The 17,942-nt window shown below is 34.3% G+C and overlaps 4 protein-coding genes across 8 annotated transcripts; 2 read left to right on the forward strand and 2 right to left on the reverse strand.

Moving 5' to 3' along the window:
• Nucleotides 1-1,049: 1,049 nt before the first annotated feature.
• LOC122575568 lies at nt 1,050-3,633 on the forward strand. 2 transcript variants are annotated; one of them, XM_043744660.1, is made up of 3 exons: nt 1,050-2,641; nt 2,885-3,408; nt 3,475-3,633. In XM_043744660.1, the coding sequence occupies exons 1-3, from the start codon at nt 1,951-1,953 to the stop codon at nt 3,538-3,540; spliced, it is 1,281 nt and encodes a 426-aa protein (XP_043600595.1). In that variant the 5' UTR covers nt 1,050-1,950; the 3' UTR covers nt 3,541-3,633. The 2 variants fall into 2 exon arrangements, with proteins under 2 accessions (XP_043600595.1, XP_043600594.1); XM_043744659.1 differs by having other exon boundaries at nt 2,885-3,633.
• Nucleotides 3,634-3,774: 141 nt separating this feature from the next.
• Nucleotides 3,775-8,426, reverse strand: LOC122575564 (heat shock 70 kDa protein cognate 4-like). Its single transcript, XM_043744649.1, is given in 5 exon segments — nt 3,775-4,313; nt 4,315-5,707; nt 7,045-7,258; nt 8,125-8,225; nt 8,285-8,426. Coding segments are annotated over 3 exon segments (1,833 nt in total). The 5' UTR covers nt 7,250-7,258; nt 8,125-8,225; nt 8,285-8,426; the 3' UTR covers nt 3,775-4,078.
• Nucleotides 8,427-12,482: 4,056 nt separating this feature from the next.
• LOC122575559 (DNA mismatch repair protein Mlh1) lies at nt 12,483-16,102 on the forward strand. 4 transcript variants are annotated; one of them, XM_043744639.1, is made up of 10 exons: nt 12,483-12,584; nt 12,881-13,028; nt 13,101-13,164; nt 13,231-13,430; nt 13,500-13,728; nt 13,806-14,007; nt 14,079-15,276; nt 15,350-15,413; nt 15,470-15,668; nt 15,734-16,102. In XM_043744639.1, exons 2-10 carry the CDS (start codon nt 12,916-12,918, stop codon nt 16,024-16,026), a joined length of 2,562 nt encoding a protein of 853 aa, XP_043600574.1. In that variant the 5' UTR covers nt 12,483-12,584; nt 12,881-12,915; the 3' UTR covers nt 16,027-16,102. The 4 variants fall into 4 exon arrangements, with proteins under 4 accessions (XP_043600574.1, XP_043600573.1, XP_043600576.1 ...); XM_043744638.1 differs by having other exon boundaries at nt 12,488-12,622; XM_043744641.1 differs by lacking the exons at nt 12,483-12,584; nt 15,734-16,102 and having other exon boundaries at nt 12,767-13,028; nt 15,504-15,640.
• A 118-nt stretch (nt 16,103-16,220) lies between these two features.
• LOC122575573 (grpE protein homolog, mitochondrial) lies at nt 16,221-17,873 on the reverse strand. The gene is made up of 4 exons (XM_043744666.1): nt 17,637-17,873; nt 16,838-17,264; nt 16,672-16,755; nt 16,221-16,598 (listed from the first exon to the last, which is right to left on the reverse strand). The coding sequence occupies exons 1-4, from the start codon at nt 17,723-17,725 to the stop codon at nt 16,491-16,493; spliced, it is 708 nt and encodes a 235-aa protein (XP_043600601.1). The 5' UTR covers nt 17,726-17,873; the 3' UTR covers nt 16,221-16,490.
• Nucleotides 17,874-17,942: the final 69 nt, after the last annotated feature.

Genomic DNA, 17,942 nt, shown 5'->3' on the forward strand with positions numbered 1-17,942 from the left:
AACTAAATAGAAAAACGTGAAAGATATCGGGCTGGTGCTTGGACGCACACAACGATGTGGCACCAGCAAGAATCGTGCAAAAAAAAAACGCTACAAAAAATAAGAAAATATGCAAAAAACTGTGCTACCACTATTGCGATCTCGTAATCTCGCTTCTCTGCGACCGAAACTGCGTGAAGCACGAGCGGTTTCTCTCTTTTCCCTCGCTTTTTCTCCGGTGAACGCACTTTGACCAAAAATCCAATTTGAACACACACGTTACGAAAATCAGAATGAAAGAAAACTCGTTTCGTCGTGCGTTTCTCCCTCAGAGATACGAAATTATTTATCTCGAATCGAACAACTCGTTCGAGGTACATTGTGCAAATTAGACGATTAAATATTTCTCGTTCCCGTTTGACGATCCGTGACGAACCGCTACTTTATGGCATGCGATCACGAAATATTACGAAAGAGTAATTTCTGTAGCGAAGAAACGGATGAAAAATGAACGACATAATTTAAGTAGGTTTCTGTTCCCGTTTGTTAAATTAATCGTCGTTGAATCCTTTTTCTTTCTTTTTTCTTTTTCTTTGTAATTGTTTGTTTAAATGCCAATGTAAACCGTCTCGTTGCATCGGCGCATACGATTTTCTCGAGTCGCTCGACTCGCCAATGTAAATTGTAGAGATAAAAACAATCGTTAAAAGCAAATTATATATATTCTATATATACATATTCTATATATACATGTATATACGTAAGAAAGCGAACATGCACGAGGGGCTGTGTGGAATTTCAGCGAAAGCGAAACTGATAACCATAAAAAGAGAGAGAGAGAGAGAGAGAGAGAGAGCAACATCCCTTGTCTATATAGAACGAGAGAACAATTAAACAAAAGAGAAAAATATGAAAAAACATGTATCAACATCTCGTGTTCGAATAATTACGCTGCCTTTCCCGATCAAATAATAACTAAATAAATTTAAAAGAAGAATAAGAAAAGAAACACAGTAACAAAAATACAAAGAGAGAGAGAGAGAGAGAGAGAGACAGAAAGAAAAAGAAGAAAAAAAGAAACGAGAGTCTTAAGAACGTTATTGCGACTACGCGATTCTACGTTGTAAGTGTTTGCGTGAACGAAGTCATTGAATCATTGTTACACACATACACACGCGCACACACAAAGAAAACAAAACACACATACATGATCCTCCCCAGCAAACAAGAAATACGATAAAAAAAAGGATAAAAAAAACAGAGCATATAAAGGCGCGCGGTATGGCGACGATTGCACACCCAATTTATCGAAATCGATCGTATTCGAACGATTGCCAGTCTCTATTAAAACACACCGAAGGGATTTAAATTCTAATGAATTATATCGCCACAACCCCGCATATTATTATCATTATTATTATCATGATTATTATGATTATTATTATTACGAGATGATTCGACTCGACCCGCTGCCTGATTTCTAAAAACCGAAGAAACGAACAGAGAGATTAAAAAAACGGTCGATGTTCAACGTTATCGTTTTATTCTATTTTAAATGTTTACTGTATAATAAAATTGTAATATAGTCGTTGGGCGAATAAAGCTCGTTTTTCGATATACATATACACACATGTCACGGAACCACTGTTGCGCCTTTCGCCCCTCATCCATAAAAGTTTGTTTTATCTTTTCTCCCTGATTTTAATTTCATGCTAATCCTGCTTCCATCGAATGAAAGTGTCACGCATAAGTCACGCTAAAACATTAAATCATGTATGAACTTCCATACTATCAGATTAATTAGCAAACTACGCGGGCCACGAATTCTCGAATTAAAAGCTCAATATTCCGTGTTGCCCCTGAGAAAACGCATCGTTTCGAGGAAACTTCGTTCTTTGATATTTCTCTAAAGTAAAGTAGAGACTTTTAGTAGAAGACTTTTAGAAATATTAGTAGAAAGAATTAACCGCCATGGAGGAAGAGATAAGCGTCCGAGTGGAGAGTAATCCGACGAAACCAGAAATTACATTACGTCCAATAATGTATATTTCTTGGTTGTTAGGAGTCGGAGTGGCTAGGCCGAAGAATTGTCCAAAATGGATCACCGTCATCCTGCGACTGATCCATTTCAGCGTGTGCTCGGTGATCATCGCGTTCAGTGCAACGGACTTTGCAAATTTTGGCAAACAATTCACCAGCAAGTTATTCGAAATTATGTACTGCATGAACGAAACTATGTGCCATCTCGCAGCCTATTACTACGTTTATCATATAATAAGACATTACGATAAATGGCCTGAATTGATGAAGATGTTGGAATCGTTGAATCAAAATATTAGCAAAGGGTTGTCGATCAATGATGAATGCGTAAAAATCAGCCAAATCTTGGCCATTATAATAGCGTTATTATGTGGTCCGGTGTCGCTAGCTGTTCATATCCTTTATTACTATTTCATTGCACCTGATCAGATCTTTGTTTCCGATCTGTTTCTCTATTACACGATCGCGCAAACTTTAGTAAACACCTTCGTGTTCGATGTCATCGTATACATGATCTGCCACAAATTTAGAGCAATCAACGAGATGATCAAACAGTTAGATGAAACGCTAACATCCTATTGGATCGCCTTGAAGATCAGAAGAATTAGAAGACTGTATAATGGTACGTAGAGAATGATGGCTTGTTTCTTAGCGTATAAATTCGGAGTGAGTGACGTAAGTGGAACAGAATTTTTCTGTTTGAAGGCAAAAATCTCCAAAGGGCATAGTTTAAAATCAAAGGCAAAATTTATTTTCTCTCTTCGAATTAAAACACACGACTTTTTTTCCTCGTCCCTCGCCACTATAAAACAATTTTCTCATAATTCTGTGCACTTCGTCTTTGTGATCGATCGATTTCTTGCAGAGATGTGTTCCATAATAATGACAGTGAACGAAATTTATGGCATTGATCTGCTGTTGTGTTCTACGAACGCTTTTATAATGGTGGTTGCGAAACTGTTTAGAATCTACATGAGCGCCGCAGAACAGAAAAGTGGTTTCATATTTCTGAACAACGTGATCTGGATAATTTATATGCTTCAATTCATTTTGATGTGTTGGCTGTGCACACTGACCCACCGAGAGATAGATAAAATTGGGCTATATATCAGTAAATTTATACTGAATACACAACACTCGACGAAATTTAACAAGTTGTCTTGCTTCGGTAACAAAGAGCCGGAGCAGTTAGGAATCTTCGATAATGAATACCGTGATAATGTCGCCTTGAATCTGAATGGATTCGGAATGGAAAGTCTTTTGCGATCAACTTTCGAACAAGATTGTGTTCGAAACGAAATCAATGATTTCTCATTGCAACTGACACAATATAGAATTACGTTTACTGCGTGTGATTTCTTTGAAATGAATAATTCTTTGCTAACAAGAGTGAGTACGATAATATTTGATATTTATATGATGTTGTTAATTATATTCGTGTATATTTACTTTCAGTTTATCAGCGTTATCACCACGTACTTGATCATTCTGGTACAGTTCTATAAGCCAGAAGGTTTCTGAATATCAAGAATGAAAAACGTTGATAAATCTGTCGAAATAAATCCTCTAGATACTCACAGAGATAAGTAAAGTAAATGTGTGTAAGTAGAGAGAGAGAGAGAGAGAGGCAGAGAGAGAGAGAGAGAGAGAGTGAGAGAGGGAGAGAGAGAGAAATGGGGAGAGGGGCGGGAGAGGGAGAAAAGCATACAAGTAGGTAAGATGTGATGTAGATACAAATAAGTACACACGACGAAATACATTACGAATTTTCAATACTTTTCTTACAGTAAAATAAAGCCTCTGATCTCAAAACATAAATATTTCTATGATAAATAAATATGAGAATCGATGTACAAAGCGATGTTGAAATAAATAAGATGAAATGTAGAAAGATGTTCAGTTCAGTGGACAGTGTGTTGCATTTAGTCAACTTGTCCGATGGCTGGTTCTCGAGCACCCGCGCTACCGCCTCCTGGAGCAGGACCAGGGAATCCACCAGGGAATCCACTAGGTGTGGCTCCACCTTAATGCAATTAACTATAAGTAACTATAAAAAGAATTAACTACTAAGTAATATAACAATAGAATTGCAGATGGCTTCCAATTCTTTTTGTTTATCAGCGAATTTTTCCTTTGCCGATTGATTCGCATACAACCATGAAATTACTTCGTTCCATTTATTGGTAACCTCTTGCTTGTTAGACGAATCGCTCTTATCTTTGATCTTCTCATCCTCCAGTATTGTACTCTTCGTGTCCAAACAATGGAACGTCAAGGAGTTCTCGGCAGCAATCCTGTTGATCTTGATCTACCTTACAATACATTTTCATTTTCTCCACCATACTGTTGATGCCTGCCTCCGATCGTTCTTGGTTCCTGACGGTAATTTTGTGCTCCTTTCCAGTTGATTTCTCAATGGCAGAGATGGTCAGAATACCACTTGCATCGATGTCAAATGTTATTTGAATCTGGGGTACGCCCCTAGGTGCAAGTGGAATGCCAGTAAGCTCGAACTTGCCGACACTATTATTATCTATAGTCATAGCTCTGTCACCATCGCATACATGGATCAGGACATCAGGTTGATTATCGGAATACGTTGTGTAGGTTTTCGTTTCTTTTATTGGTATCCTCTTGTACTTCTCGATCACGGGTATCATGACACCACGAGCTCCTTCTATACCCAGAGGTAGGTTAAGGATATCCACTAGTGATAAACGTTGAAGTACTTCCGACTTATTGCCGCGCAAAATAGCAGCCTGTACAGCTGCTCCATAGGCAACAGCTTCGTCAGGATTGATCGATTTGTTAATTTCTGTGTAATCGCAACATATGTGATCTTGTAATAATTTCTGAATCTTTGGTATTCTGCTAGATCCGCCGACTAGAACAAACTGGTCAAGATGGTATACATCCTTCACAGCTAACGTAGCTATATTCAATATCCTTGTGAACAGATCCTCGCAAAGTTGTTCAAATTGCTCTCTGGTGATGTCTACGTAGAAATCAATGCCCTCGAAGAGAGAATCTATTTCGATCCTGGCTTTCGTTGATGAACTCAAAGTTCTCTTCGCCTTCTCACACGCGATTCTTAATCGATTAAGAACCTTGATATTCTCGACTGTCCTTATTCTTAAGTCTTTCCTATAGTTCATCCTGATAGTTTTAACGAAATAATCCACCATTCTGTCATTGAAGTCTTCTCCGCCGAGATGACTATCGCCTAGTGTTTTTATGACTTCGAAATTACCATTCATAATGGTAACAACGGAAGCATCGAAGGTGCTACCTCCTAAGTCAATGATCAACGCGGACTTCTTTTCTGTGTCCTGTCTGTATAAACTATGAGCTATCGCCACCGCTGTTGATTCGTTCATTAGTCTCAAAACGTTTAGACCTGCAATTACTGCTGCATCTTTGGTGGCTTGTCTCTGAGAGATACTGAAGTTTGCTGGAACAGTAACAACGGCGTCGGTAACAGTCTTCCCTAAGTACGCTTCTGCTGTCTGCTTCATCTTCTTAAGCACCATGGAAGATATTTCTTCAGGGAAGAATCTCTCTATTTTACCCTTGTATAAAGCCCTGATCTTTACTTTATCTTTATCATTTACCACCACAAAGGGCCAGTATCTCCTGTCTGTCTGTACCGTCTTATCATAATAGCCACGGCCGATCAGTCTCTTCGTATCTGTTTAATAGAAAATATTACAATTTAATAATATATTACAAATAAAGATGGATTATAGAAATGTTTAAATGATATGTTAATAAAGGTAAGGAATGTGAACAATTTATAGGAATAATGAGGTATATAATTACATGTTATTTCTGTTAGTCTCTTCTATACTTCTTCGTGATGATCATTCCCATTAAACAAAATCAACACTCGCGAAATATTTTATGAAAACAAAAAACAAAAAGAAATAATATTTCAGATGTATGTAAAATAAAAGCATAAAGTAGTAACGTAGTTTCAGTCACGCGATAGTGCAATGCGCAAAGGTATTCGCTATTACATTTCGTATGGTAAAAAGAAAACAAATACATACAGATATGAATGAATGTAGTACGTCTAATGATGAAAAAATAATGAATGTAGTGCATCTAATAATGGTATATTTATATTAACGAAAAACAACAATTGATACCTGACACTGGCGTATCAAAAACAAAGACTACAGAAACGAAGATATTCTGTCTATATATTGTTAACACTGTTATAAAACGTTGTAAGGGCAAAAGAAGTGTGAAGCAAGACAAATGAAAAAGATCATTTGGTTCAAACAGTGAGCGAATGAGTCAGTATAGTGGCGCATCGTACCTAAGAGGTTAAGGGAAAAAGACGAATTAATAGGCAGTCGTTAACTGAGAGTCGAGTTGTGAGGAGTCATTAATTGAGAGTCGAGTTATGAGAAGTTAATTAGTTGAGAGAGTTGAGTCGAGAGAGAGTTTCCGAGTTGTTGTGAGTTGTGAATTATCAATTTAGTTGTATTAGGTATATCACATTATTGCATTTATTTCACGTTAAATAACCATCGTTTCCTGTTTAATCCACTGTAAATAGATCCATTTATCAGTAAACTTATCATATAGGATAGAAATCATTGGAAATCCTAATTTCTTATATTTCTGAATAAATAATTCTATAATACGATAATACAGATCGAAGAGCTAAAATAGGAAATAATGCAAACTCCGGAAATTATTCATAGCTCTAAATACAAATAGGCAAGGAAAAACAAAATTATGTCTTTCATCCCATCCTACGATAACTCTAAAAACGTAAACTAAATTTTTCTAGCATTTATATCCATCATGATGTCAAGTGTGAAATTTGCATCTTCTTTCATTTAAAAGGTCATTCCTTCTTTTTTGGCACTTACGTCGTTTGCCATTGAAACTCGATAATTATTATGATTAAATGAAAAAATATGTATGAAAATTCAAAAATGGATACTACAAAATTAAGAAGGGATGAGGATTAGAAGAAATTGATGTAGTAAATACTGGATTGGTTTTATTTACCAAAGATAGTGCTCAATGGGTTTGTCTCCATCTGATCTTCGGCTGCTTCGCCGATCAGTATTTCTCCGTTTGTAAAGGAGACAAAACTCGGTGTCGTTCGATTTCCCTGATCATTTGGAATGATCTTGACTTCTCCATGTTGGAAGACACTGACGCAGGAATACGTGGTGCCCAAGTCAATTCCAATTGCGGGAGCTTCCGACATGTTTTATCACTGCAAAAAATAAAATTTAAAAAATAGATTATCCGGCCTGTTCATAGTAGTATAAATAATAGTATAAGTATAATATAAGTACAATAAGTTCACTTATAAAGTGGTTCGCGCACGTCTATTTTTCTAAGCGATAATCTTATGCGTATTTACACATACTACGCGTATCTATGCATGGGTATACTAAACTAAACAGTATTACGTTTCTTGTGAAAAGAAAATTAGAGATCTTAGCGATGAAGTCTTATCTTCCGTTTAATGTAACTCACGATGTGTGATGATGGCAGAGTCAGAACGAATTTCAGTCTCTTGTGACGAGATTTATCTTCAGGATTCCATCAAATACCTATGAACCCCGACTCAAAGAAATATGCAGCCTTTAGCACACCTCAGGGACACTTTCACTACAATCGTATGCTATTCGGTTTAAAAAACGCCCCAGCCACCTTCCAACGCACGATGGATACCGCGTTACGAGGATTATTGAATAAATACTGCTTTGTATACAATTCAACAGTGTAGTACAATTCAACAACATAATGAACACTTTGCTATAGTACTACAAAGACTAAAAGAGTTAGGACTAAAAATCCAACCCGACAAATGCGAATTTCTAAAACCTGAATTAGAATACTTAGTACACGCCATAACACATAAAGCCAAATCCTAAAAAGATCTCCGCAGTTAAAGACTTTAAAATTCATTAAAAATTTTTCCAAACTCGCCAAACCATTAACAGATCTCACAAAGAAAGACAATCCTTTTAGATGAACAGAAACGCAACAAACAAGCTTTGACACACTGAAAGAAAAGTTATGCTCAACTCCAGTTTTAGCATACCCAGACTACACGAAAACATTCACACTTACCACAGACGCTTCCAATGAAGGAATAGGCGCAATCCTATCACAAGTCGGACATCCTTGCTGTTACATATCACGAACACTCAACCCACCAGAGAAAAATTATTCTACCACAGAAAAGGAATTATTAGCTATCGTATGGGCAGTTAAAAGACTCAAGCAATACCTGTTAGAAAGACGATTCATTATTCGAACCGACCACCAAGCACTCACTTGGCTCAAAAATTGCAAAGACCCTTCCTCTAGATGAATTAGATGAAGACTTAGACTCGAAGAATATGAATACGAAATTCAGCACTACAAAGGTAAAGAGAACACAGCAACCGACGCACTTTCCAGAAAAATTTACCAAATTACCGACAAATCAGTCCCAGACACACCTGCAACCTCTAAAGACATTGTAGAACACTTTAACGCATGGTCAGAAGACGCGACAACACCGAGACGACTTAAAATTACGCCAAACGATCACACATTCTATCAATTGAATAGAGAAACATTAGGTCCATTCGACAAGGATACTTGGATTCGAAAAATTATTGAACTAACCAAGAAACACAAGAAAATCGGAATAGGAGACAATAGTTTTACCGAAACCGAAAAAGCTAGAAGCAAAGTAACACTCATGTTTATCAACGATCAAATTGAAGAAATAACTTTTGCATACGAACCGATACAAACCATAACTGACGAACAAGCCCTAGACATTATACGCGAAAACCATAACGACATTAGTGAACACTTAGGTATTCAAAAGACATATAGTAAAATCAAAGACCAATTCAAAATCCCACACCACATGGAAAAGATAGAAGATTTTATAAAAAATTGTGTAGCTTGTCAACGACAAAAGCTAGTTAGAATCAGACCCAAGGAACAACCTATAATTCCTCAGACACCAGTAGAAACAAACGAAAAGATAGCCATGGATCTAATTGGTCCGATGCCTAAAACCACACGTGGAAATCAATATATTCTTTCGATTTACGATGACCTAACGAAATATCTCGTTTTAGTACCACTGAAAACACAACGAACCGAATCAATTATCGATGCACTACTACACCACTACATTTACATCTTCTCAGCACCCAGAACAATACTAACAGACCAAGGACAATGGAAAAATTTGAAGAAGCATTTAAAATCAAACATATAAAGACCACTAGTTTTCATCCTCAATCTAACGGATTCTTAGAACGAACACACGCCACAATAAAAGACATGATTTGCACAAGCCTACACGATTCTAATAAAGAATGGGATCAGGTATTAGACTTTATTTGCTTAGGGTATAATACCGCGATACACGATGCAACTGGATTTTCACCCTTCGAACTAACATTTGGAAGAAAAGCTAACCTCCCATCTTCCGTATCCCGAACTTCCAATTACATCTACGAAGAAATGTTTGCATTATGACAAAAACAATTGCAGAAATATAGAATGATAGCTAAGAGCACTCTTGAACAAAGTAGAAAGAGATATATGAGAGATCAGAAAAGAAAAATCATTAAAACTCAAGCCTTATTTAAGGAAGGAGATCGTATACTCCTTCACAATGATCATAAATCAGATAAATTGGACGACGAATGGTTAGGACCCTACGTCATTAAGTCAGTCAAGACACCGTATTATGAGATTCTTATTAGAGATAAAGTTAAGAAAATCCACGGTAACAGAATAAAACCTTATTTTTCAGGACGATCACCCTTGCCATCGGCATTACCACTCTTAACGGATCCAAAGCATATCTTTATAGCGAACGTATACATGTTATTATAGGAATAGATATTAGTACTGTATTAGAACAAATAAGATATATTAAAAATGGAGTAGCCGAAGTTAAGAATCATTGCGAGATACAAAAAGATTGTATCATATTACCAGAAATACGCTCTTTACAAGCAAAACTAAATAATGTCAGAACACTTAGCATCAAATTACAATCCTTAGCTCACATTCATCTCAGAACTCACGTTGCTTACTCGACAAAGCAAAGTTTTCTTTATAATTTCGGTACCAACAATTATAGACATGGAATGGGACATAGAACAGGTATACCCCATATCATCTCTCAGGAACAAAATCTTTTTAGCACCTTTAGTAATTCATCCGATATTCTTAACGTCAGGACTAAATTACATCAATGCCGATCAAAACTATTTAGATAAGCAATGCCGTTCTATATCTGATTTTTACATTTGCAAACAAACCCAGCCGATTCACGACCGCCGAGTAAAACACGATTGTAACTCTGAAATCTTAAGCGCAAAAAACACTGTCAAATTCTGTAAAGTAGTAGTTTATAACGTTGAAGATATAACTTTCATTCCATTAAATGCCGAAAATCACTTTATAGCTATACCAGAAAACCCAATAGACCTGAGCATTTTCGAAGAAAAGGCAAATCGAATTGTTAGATTAGAAAAACCATCCTTATTACAAACCAATAAAACTGTAGAAATGTACAAGAATAACCATATGAGAATCAGTAGTAGTAATATCATTACGAGATTAAAATCAAAACAGTCAATATAACTAATAATTCAAATTGGACTATTTTACTAAATGAACTAAAGAAAACTCCGAAACGTATTAACGATAATTACGGATACAAAAGTGCTCTGAATGAAATCGAAGATCGAACGAATCAACTAACTTTTGCTCATGGAATCGATCAAGTTAAATCATGGGGAATATCTATATTACAAATTATAGGATATTTATCCATTGCTCTCATATGCTTATGCTTCCTCAACAAAATAGCAATACCAAAATTGTGCTTCCATTTATTCTGCTGTAAAATCAAGCGAAATACGATAACAATAACAATCCATCAGCCAGCACTCTGATTCCCATCAACCCGACACCTATCAACATATACACTCCGATGCTACCTGTGCCCAGCACCAGCAACGATTCACACGTAACCTTCGACCTGCAGATACCCAAGGCAAAATTCCACCCATCCATCTTAAAGAAGAGAAGGAACTTCGAGGACTAAGTTCAATCTAAGGAAAGGGGTATGTGACGTCAATCCACATTAGAGGACAGATATGTGTATACCCTTAATTACTTCAATGACCCACTGTTACATCAGGGGACACTCTACCTAGACCAGGCCACACACCATGGGCAAGATGGCAACCAGATGTCCGCACATCCTTACTGCATACCCTTAATAGTCTTAAGGACCTATCATAAATCTCAGGCATTTTCTAACTAAAGTTCTTCAGACCACATCGACATCTCTTTACTGACTCGTTTCTAAAGCTTATTGTTTACTACGGGAAGACATGGGAAAGTTAGTTTTTCTCACGTATGATACTTCACACTAGCAACTATCTATCGAGAGCGGCTAAGACCCTTCCTAGTCCACCAAGCTTCTTTTATCCAATCAGAAGCAATGTCTACTGTCCTCACTTTCCTAACCAAAATTGTCATCAACAAATCCGATGGTCCCATGTCCTTAGACACAACCCACCCCTAACTTTCCTCAGACACAGTATCATCAGTAAAAACTTCACTTATTCTTCACCGTTAGAATAGTCAACATCAATTGTAAACCTGTGCTGTGTTAGTGAATAAAGTTGTGTTACGACTCAACCTTCTCTTTTTTATCATCTAATCCTCAAGTTTACGTGACACTCTCAATGGCACTATCAGATGAATAGCAAGCCTTTTATATATTCTATACATTTTAGACCCCAGCAGACCAAAGCAGACAAACATACTGCTTTATGCGAAAGTCCTAGAAATGATTGCAAAAATTATCTTTTGAGGCTTGAAAATATCAACCATAAATTTTTACTTATTATATAACGCAAACCAGGAGAAACAGAATAAAAGCAAAATAATGCATTTGCAATACGAACATCGCTTGCTGGTTCAATTAGTTGGAGATTTTCGTGACATTATCCCGAGAATACTTCATGAACTTCTGGAATGTTCCAATCGGAAAATTAAAGATGGAAGAAAAGAATCAAGGTACTATTGTACTACTTATTCAGCTAAACAGGCCTTGCATATAGGCGACTGCTTCGAAAGATATCATATCCTGCAAGAATATAAAACATGTCATACATAAACATAGCAAAACTACTTTTCAAAATCGATACTTTATAGACATGGTGAAACTTCAACGTGATGTTTCTGTAGTTAGCCATTTTCAACATGTTTCGAACATAGATTTACGCGATTGATTGTTACGAAAAATTCACTAGACAAACACTAAATAAATGAACACACTGTCACCATGTATTCAGACACTTACCTTTCGTGTCATTCATTTCGTGTATATAACAATAAATCATAGTCGTATGATCATTCGCACTGAGCGCAATATTCACTGTTCGCTTGCTAAACAGCTCAGCATTCATAGCGGACTCTTAATACACTCAATCTCGCGTTTCAATAAGTTTCCACAGATGATCAATTGCGCGCATCCACTGACTCCGAATTCTGTACGCATCCAAAACACCGATAAATATATCAAAACGAGGTATAAAGTAGCGGGAGAAAGTAGTGACATACTTGCTAATTTAAATTCAAAAGTTCGGCACGAAGACCAACTTACACAAATCGTGTAATATGTACAATGCACTCTTATTATAAGTAAAAATACATACTTTCTGAGACTAGACTTTGTATTTTCATTTCTTATTATTACAAATATAGTTATATTGTATAATATATAACATAATTACTATACATACACTATGGTGTAAATGAGAGTAACACTTGACTCTTGTTTCTCGAGGTTTGGATAAAAATCTAAAAACAGCGTGATTAAAAATGGATGGAACGGGAAAAATAAAGAGATTAGACAAAATTGTAGTGAATAGAATCGCAGCTGGTGAAGTAATACAAAGACCAGCAAATGCATTAAAAGAATTAATGGAAAACAGGTTAGATATTTGAATCACAATTGTTGTATGTATGTCTTTTACACTCCACACTTTATATTACAAATGTTTCAGTCTTGATGCAAAAGCAACTAATATACAAATTATTGCTAAAGAAGGCGGATTAAAATTATTACAGGTATTTTCTCCAACTATTCAAGTAGGAAAGTTATTATTACAACTAAATATTCACTACTAATCACAGATTCAAGACAATGGAACAGGTATTAGAAAAGAAGACATGGAAATTGTTTGTGAAAGATTTACAACAAGTAAATTACAAGCATTTGAAGATCTTCAGGCAATATCGACTTTTGGATTTCGTGGTGAAGCTTTGGCGAGCATTAGTCATATATCACTTTTAACAATCACAACAAAAACTGCAGATGAGAAATGTGCTTATAAGTATGTTTAATTATATAAAGTGTTATGAAATCTGAGCAAATGTTTTTAACAATATCATTTTCATACTAGAGCATCATATGTTGATAGTAAGCTAAAAGCACCACCTAAATTATGCGCTGGAAATCAAGGTACCACAATATTAATTGAGAATTTGTTTTATAATGTTGCAACAAGAAGAAAGGCTTTTTCTAATCCAAACGAAGAATTCAACAAAATTTCAGATGTAGTTACAAAATATGCAATACATAATCCTACTGTAGGGTTCACATTAAAGAAACATGGTGAAGTTACACCTCAGGTATTTTACTATGTAAAAATAGTCACACAATTGAATGCTATTATTTATAAATGTATGAATATGTTTCTAACATTTAGATTCGAACACCACATAATTCAAGTAAGATGAACAACATAAGAATACTTTATGGCAATCCTGTTTTTCGTGAATTATTAGAAGTGGAACTTACAGATGATATTTATAGATTTAAAATGCATGCTTTGGTAACAAATCCAAATTACACAAGCAAAAGGATGATATTTCTTTTATTCATTAATAACAGATTAGTAGAATCATCCTGTAAGTTTTAAAGTATTAGAGCAAAAAGATTTTATACATAAAGATGATATCTTACAATTACCTTATTTCAGCTATTCGAAAAATGCTAGAAGAAATCTATACATTTTATATTCCAAAAAAGACCCACCCATGGTGTTATATATCTTTAGAAATTGATCCGCAAAATGTTGATGTTAATGTACATCCAACAAAACATGAAGTTAAATTTCTCCATGAAAATTCTATTATTGAAAGAATGAAGCTCGCTTTAGATGAGAAACTATCTGGGAATAGTGCTTCTAAAACATTTTATGTACAAGCACGGTTGCCAAAAACAGATATCACAAAAGAAGTTTTGAAAGAAATTTTGCCAGAATATGAGAAAGATAAAGATGATAGAACGAAAAAAATTCGTCCTCAAGAAATGATCAGAACTGATGCATCTGATCAAAAATTGGACAAATTTAATTTTACCATTCATACCGCAATGGGATATGCTAGAAACAATGATGATATTGATCTCAAAGAGAGTAAAGTTGAAGATTCTAATAGTAATGACGAGAAAGATGTAAATAAAATACAGCACTTGATATCAGATGTAAATGATACTAAAGAAAAGGATATCTCCACGCATGTTATACCAAAAGCAACAGAAAAATCGGATACTCCGTGGAGTAATATCATAGATGATACAAGTCCACTTGAGTCAGATTCTGCGGTATTTGATGAATCTAATTTAGATTTATCTACCGCAAATATTAACAAAGAACAGTATGAATCAAATGGCGCGCAAGATATTTTAGAAATGACAAATGAAGAAATTGATCAAAATATAACAGATAACTCTATGAAAGAAAAATGTATCGACGTTATTGCAGATAAAGCACGTAAACAAGTGTATAAATACTTTGGAAATAAAAGTATTAAATTAGAAGAACAAAAGACAGATAAAAATAGTATAGATAAAGAAATAAGAAACGACGAACCTGAAAAGTGCAATAAACCCAACGAGACGAAAATTATTACTGAACAAATACTAAAAGAAACCAATGACAATAAGAATGGTGACAGAGAAAGTTCATACGAATTTAAATCCTATTCAATAAATAATTTTAGAAGAGAAGTAAAATTAACGAGTGTATTGAAATTACGTAAAGAAGTAGAAGACGCATGTCACGATGGTTTGAAACATATTTTATCAGAATTAACTTTTGTTGGTTGTATCGATCAGTCTTCCGCTTTAGTTCAAAGTGGAGTCAATTTGTATCTTTGCAATACGCAAAAATTAGCGTAAGTATCCATAAAACATTCATAATATATATAAAAAATCAAACTTGATTAAGAACGTTTTTGTTACATCTAGGGAGGAACTATTTTATGAAATTATGCTCTATGATTTTGCAAATTACGGAGTCATCAAATTTTCGGTATGTACATCGACAAAGAACATTATTATTATATTGCAAGTTACACTTATTTGCAGGAGGCACTTCCTTTATATGATATAGCTATGTTAGGATTAGAGACTAAAGAAGCTGGATGGACAGAGGAAGATGGGCCAAAAGAGGAATTAGCTACAAGTGTTAAAGAATTGTTATTGGAGAAAGCTGATATGTTAAAAGAGTATTATTCTATTGTTATAGATAAAAAGGGAAATTTAAAATCTTTACCAGTATTATTAGGTAAATATATTTTAATAAACTACCTTTAGAACCCAATACAAGATTATCTTTTGTTTCCTTTTCAGAAAAATATTTTCCATCTGTGAGTGGTCTTCCTCTCTATATATTACGTTTAGCTACTGAAGTAGAGTGGTCGTCGGAACAACCATGCTTTCAAACCATTTGTAGGGAAACAGCAAAATATTATAGTCAAATGAGTCTTGTACATGATACTCATGAATGGAAGTACATTACAGAACATGTTCTATATGGTGCAATTAAGGAGAGTTTTCTTCCTCCTAAACATTTTGCACATGATTCAACAATATTACAAATAGCCAATTTGCCTGACTTGTACAAAGTTTTTGAAAGATGTTAGATGTTTAGGATAAAACTGAAGTATTATAAACAGTAACGGTTTTTTATTTCATTACAAGTCCAATATTGTAATATTTTTTATATTTATACTACAATGCTCTATTTATTTTTATAAATTTTATAATAAATTTCCTACAAAATTAAATATTATTCTTTCATGCTATAATAGAATGCAATATGGAATAATAAAAGAAATGATATTTGAATACGTATATCTATTTGTCAATCAAAAAAACATAAAAATTCAGATTCATATTACACTCTCTCTTAAACCTAACAGAATAAGAACAAGTATATTTTTCATAAAATTAGGTCCAATTTTTTTTTATATCATTTGTATGACATTCATGTTTTGATGTGTTACATTTTAATTTTAATTACAATATATACGTGCCAACACTTTATTCACAGATAGCTCTTATGAGATTACATCTAATCTCCATTTGATTAACAAACAATCATAAATTATCCTTTGGCAACACCAACTAATGCTGGTCTTACTACTCGTTCATGTAATTTGTAGCCCAATTTAGATACAACTACTATTGTTCCTGGTTCTTTGCCTTCAACTTCCTATGTGAAAAAAATATAATCCTTATTAATTTAATACACAATAATCTATATAAATAAAACACAAAAATTTTACCTGTTGAAATAGTGCTTCATGTTGATTAGGATCAAACTTTTCATTCAGTGGATTTAGTGATATTAAACCATGTTTTTTAAACACCTATACAAATACATTTCAAAGGAATAATTTAGTGCATTATTTAGTATATGAAAATGTAGTTGAATTATATTTTCTTATTTACTTTATGTAACTGTGCCTCTGTCATCTTTAAACCTTCATATAATGTTTTTAAATGTGGATTTTTTTCTGTAAGTTCATCCTTTGGTACACTTTCTGTAGCCTTGCCTAAAATATCCGCTACTTCTAGGAGATCCTTACAAAATCCTTGGATGCCAAATATTTTTGCATCTTCAATTTGTCTAGTTAGTCTAGTTCTAAGATTTTCTCCATCAGCAAGCGCTCGTTTGTATTTATCTTCTAATTCATTTTTATGAGTTTTAAGATCCAGTAATTCCTTATTAATGAGATCAATATCTGCTTTCAATTTCTTTTCAGTTTCTGTAAGTTCCAGTTGTGGAGATTGTGGTTCTCCCCTTTCTGATTGTTGTTCTTCTGTAATAGTACTATACTCTTGCCTTTGCCAAGAAACATGTGATGGTTGAGTTAACCTTCAAATCATGAAAAAAATCTTTAAGACATCAATGTTTTCTTCTTCTTCAAAAAGAATAACTTGGCATAAAGTATTATTAATACTTATAACACTTATTTATTAACACATTTTTTATCATAAAGAATTATTCAAATCTATTACTAATAACATAACCAATTAACTATGTAAGGTTTCATTTAAATATGTAACAGCTTTAAAAAATATATGATCATCTTTATTAAATATATTACAATTTTACTTAAAAAAATTGTATAATAATAAAGTAATGGATAAACACTATGTAGCAATCTAACCTCTATATGTACGTTGAAATATAAGTTCAATGAATCGCATATTTTAACATAACGAACTAAAATGTTCGGAATCTTACCTAAGTAAAATGTTCTTATTTAAATTGTGCAAACTATCAATCGTGACACGAGTAAATCTCGCTGCAACCGGTACCATGAATGATGCCATAATTCTCAATTTCACGAAAATTGGTAAATGATGAAATACAACGATCCTCGTGCTTTCTCAGTGGTTCTCAAACATTTCTTGCAACATATAAGAATCGCGATAAGGAACTATAAACTGTAACCATCAAATATTTTAATGTATTACGTAAAACGTAATGTACTATGTATAAAATTTCCAATTATAAATGCTCAATAAGTTCACATAGATTTTAAGATTA

The sequence above is a fragment of the Bombus pyrosoma genome, linkage group LG15, assembly GCF_014825855.1.
Source record: "Bombus pyrosoma isolate SC7728 linkage group LG15, ASM1482585v1, whole genome shotgun sequence".
Taxonomy (NCBI): domain Eukaryota; kingdom Metazoa; phylum Arthropoda; class Insecta; order Hymenoptera; family Apidae; genus Bombus; species Bombus pyrosoma.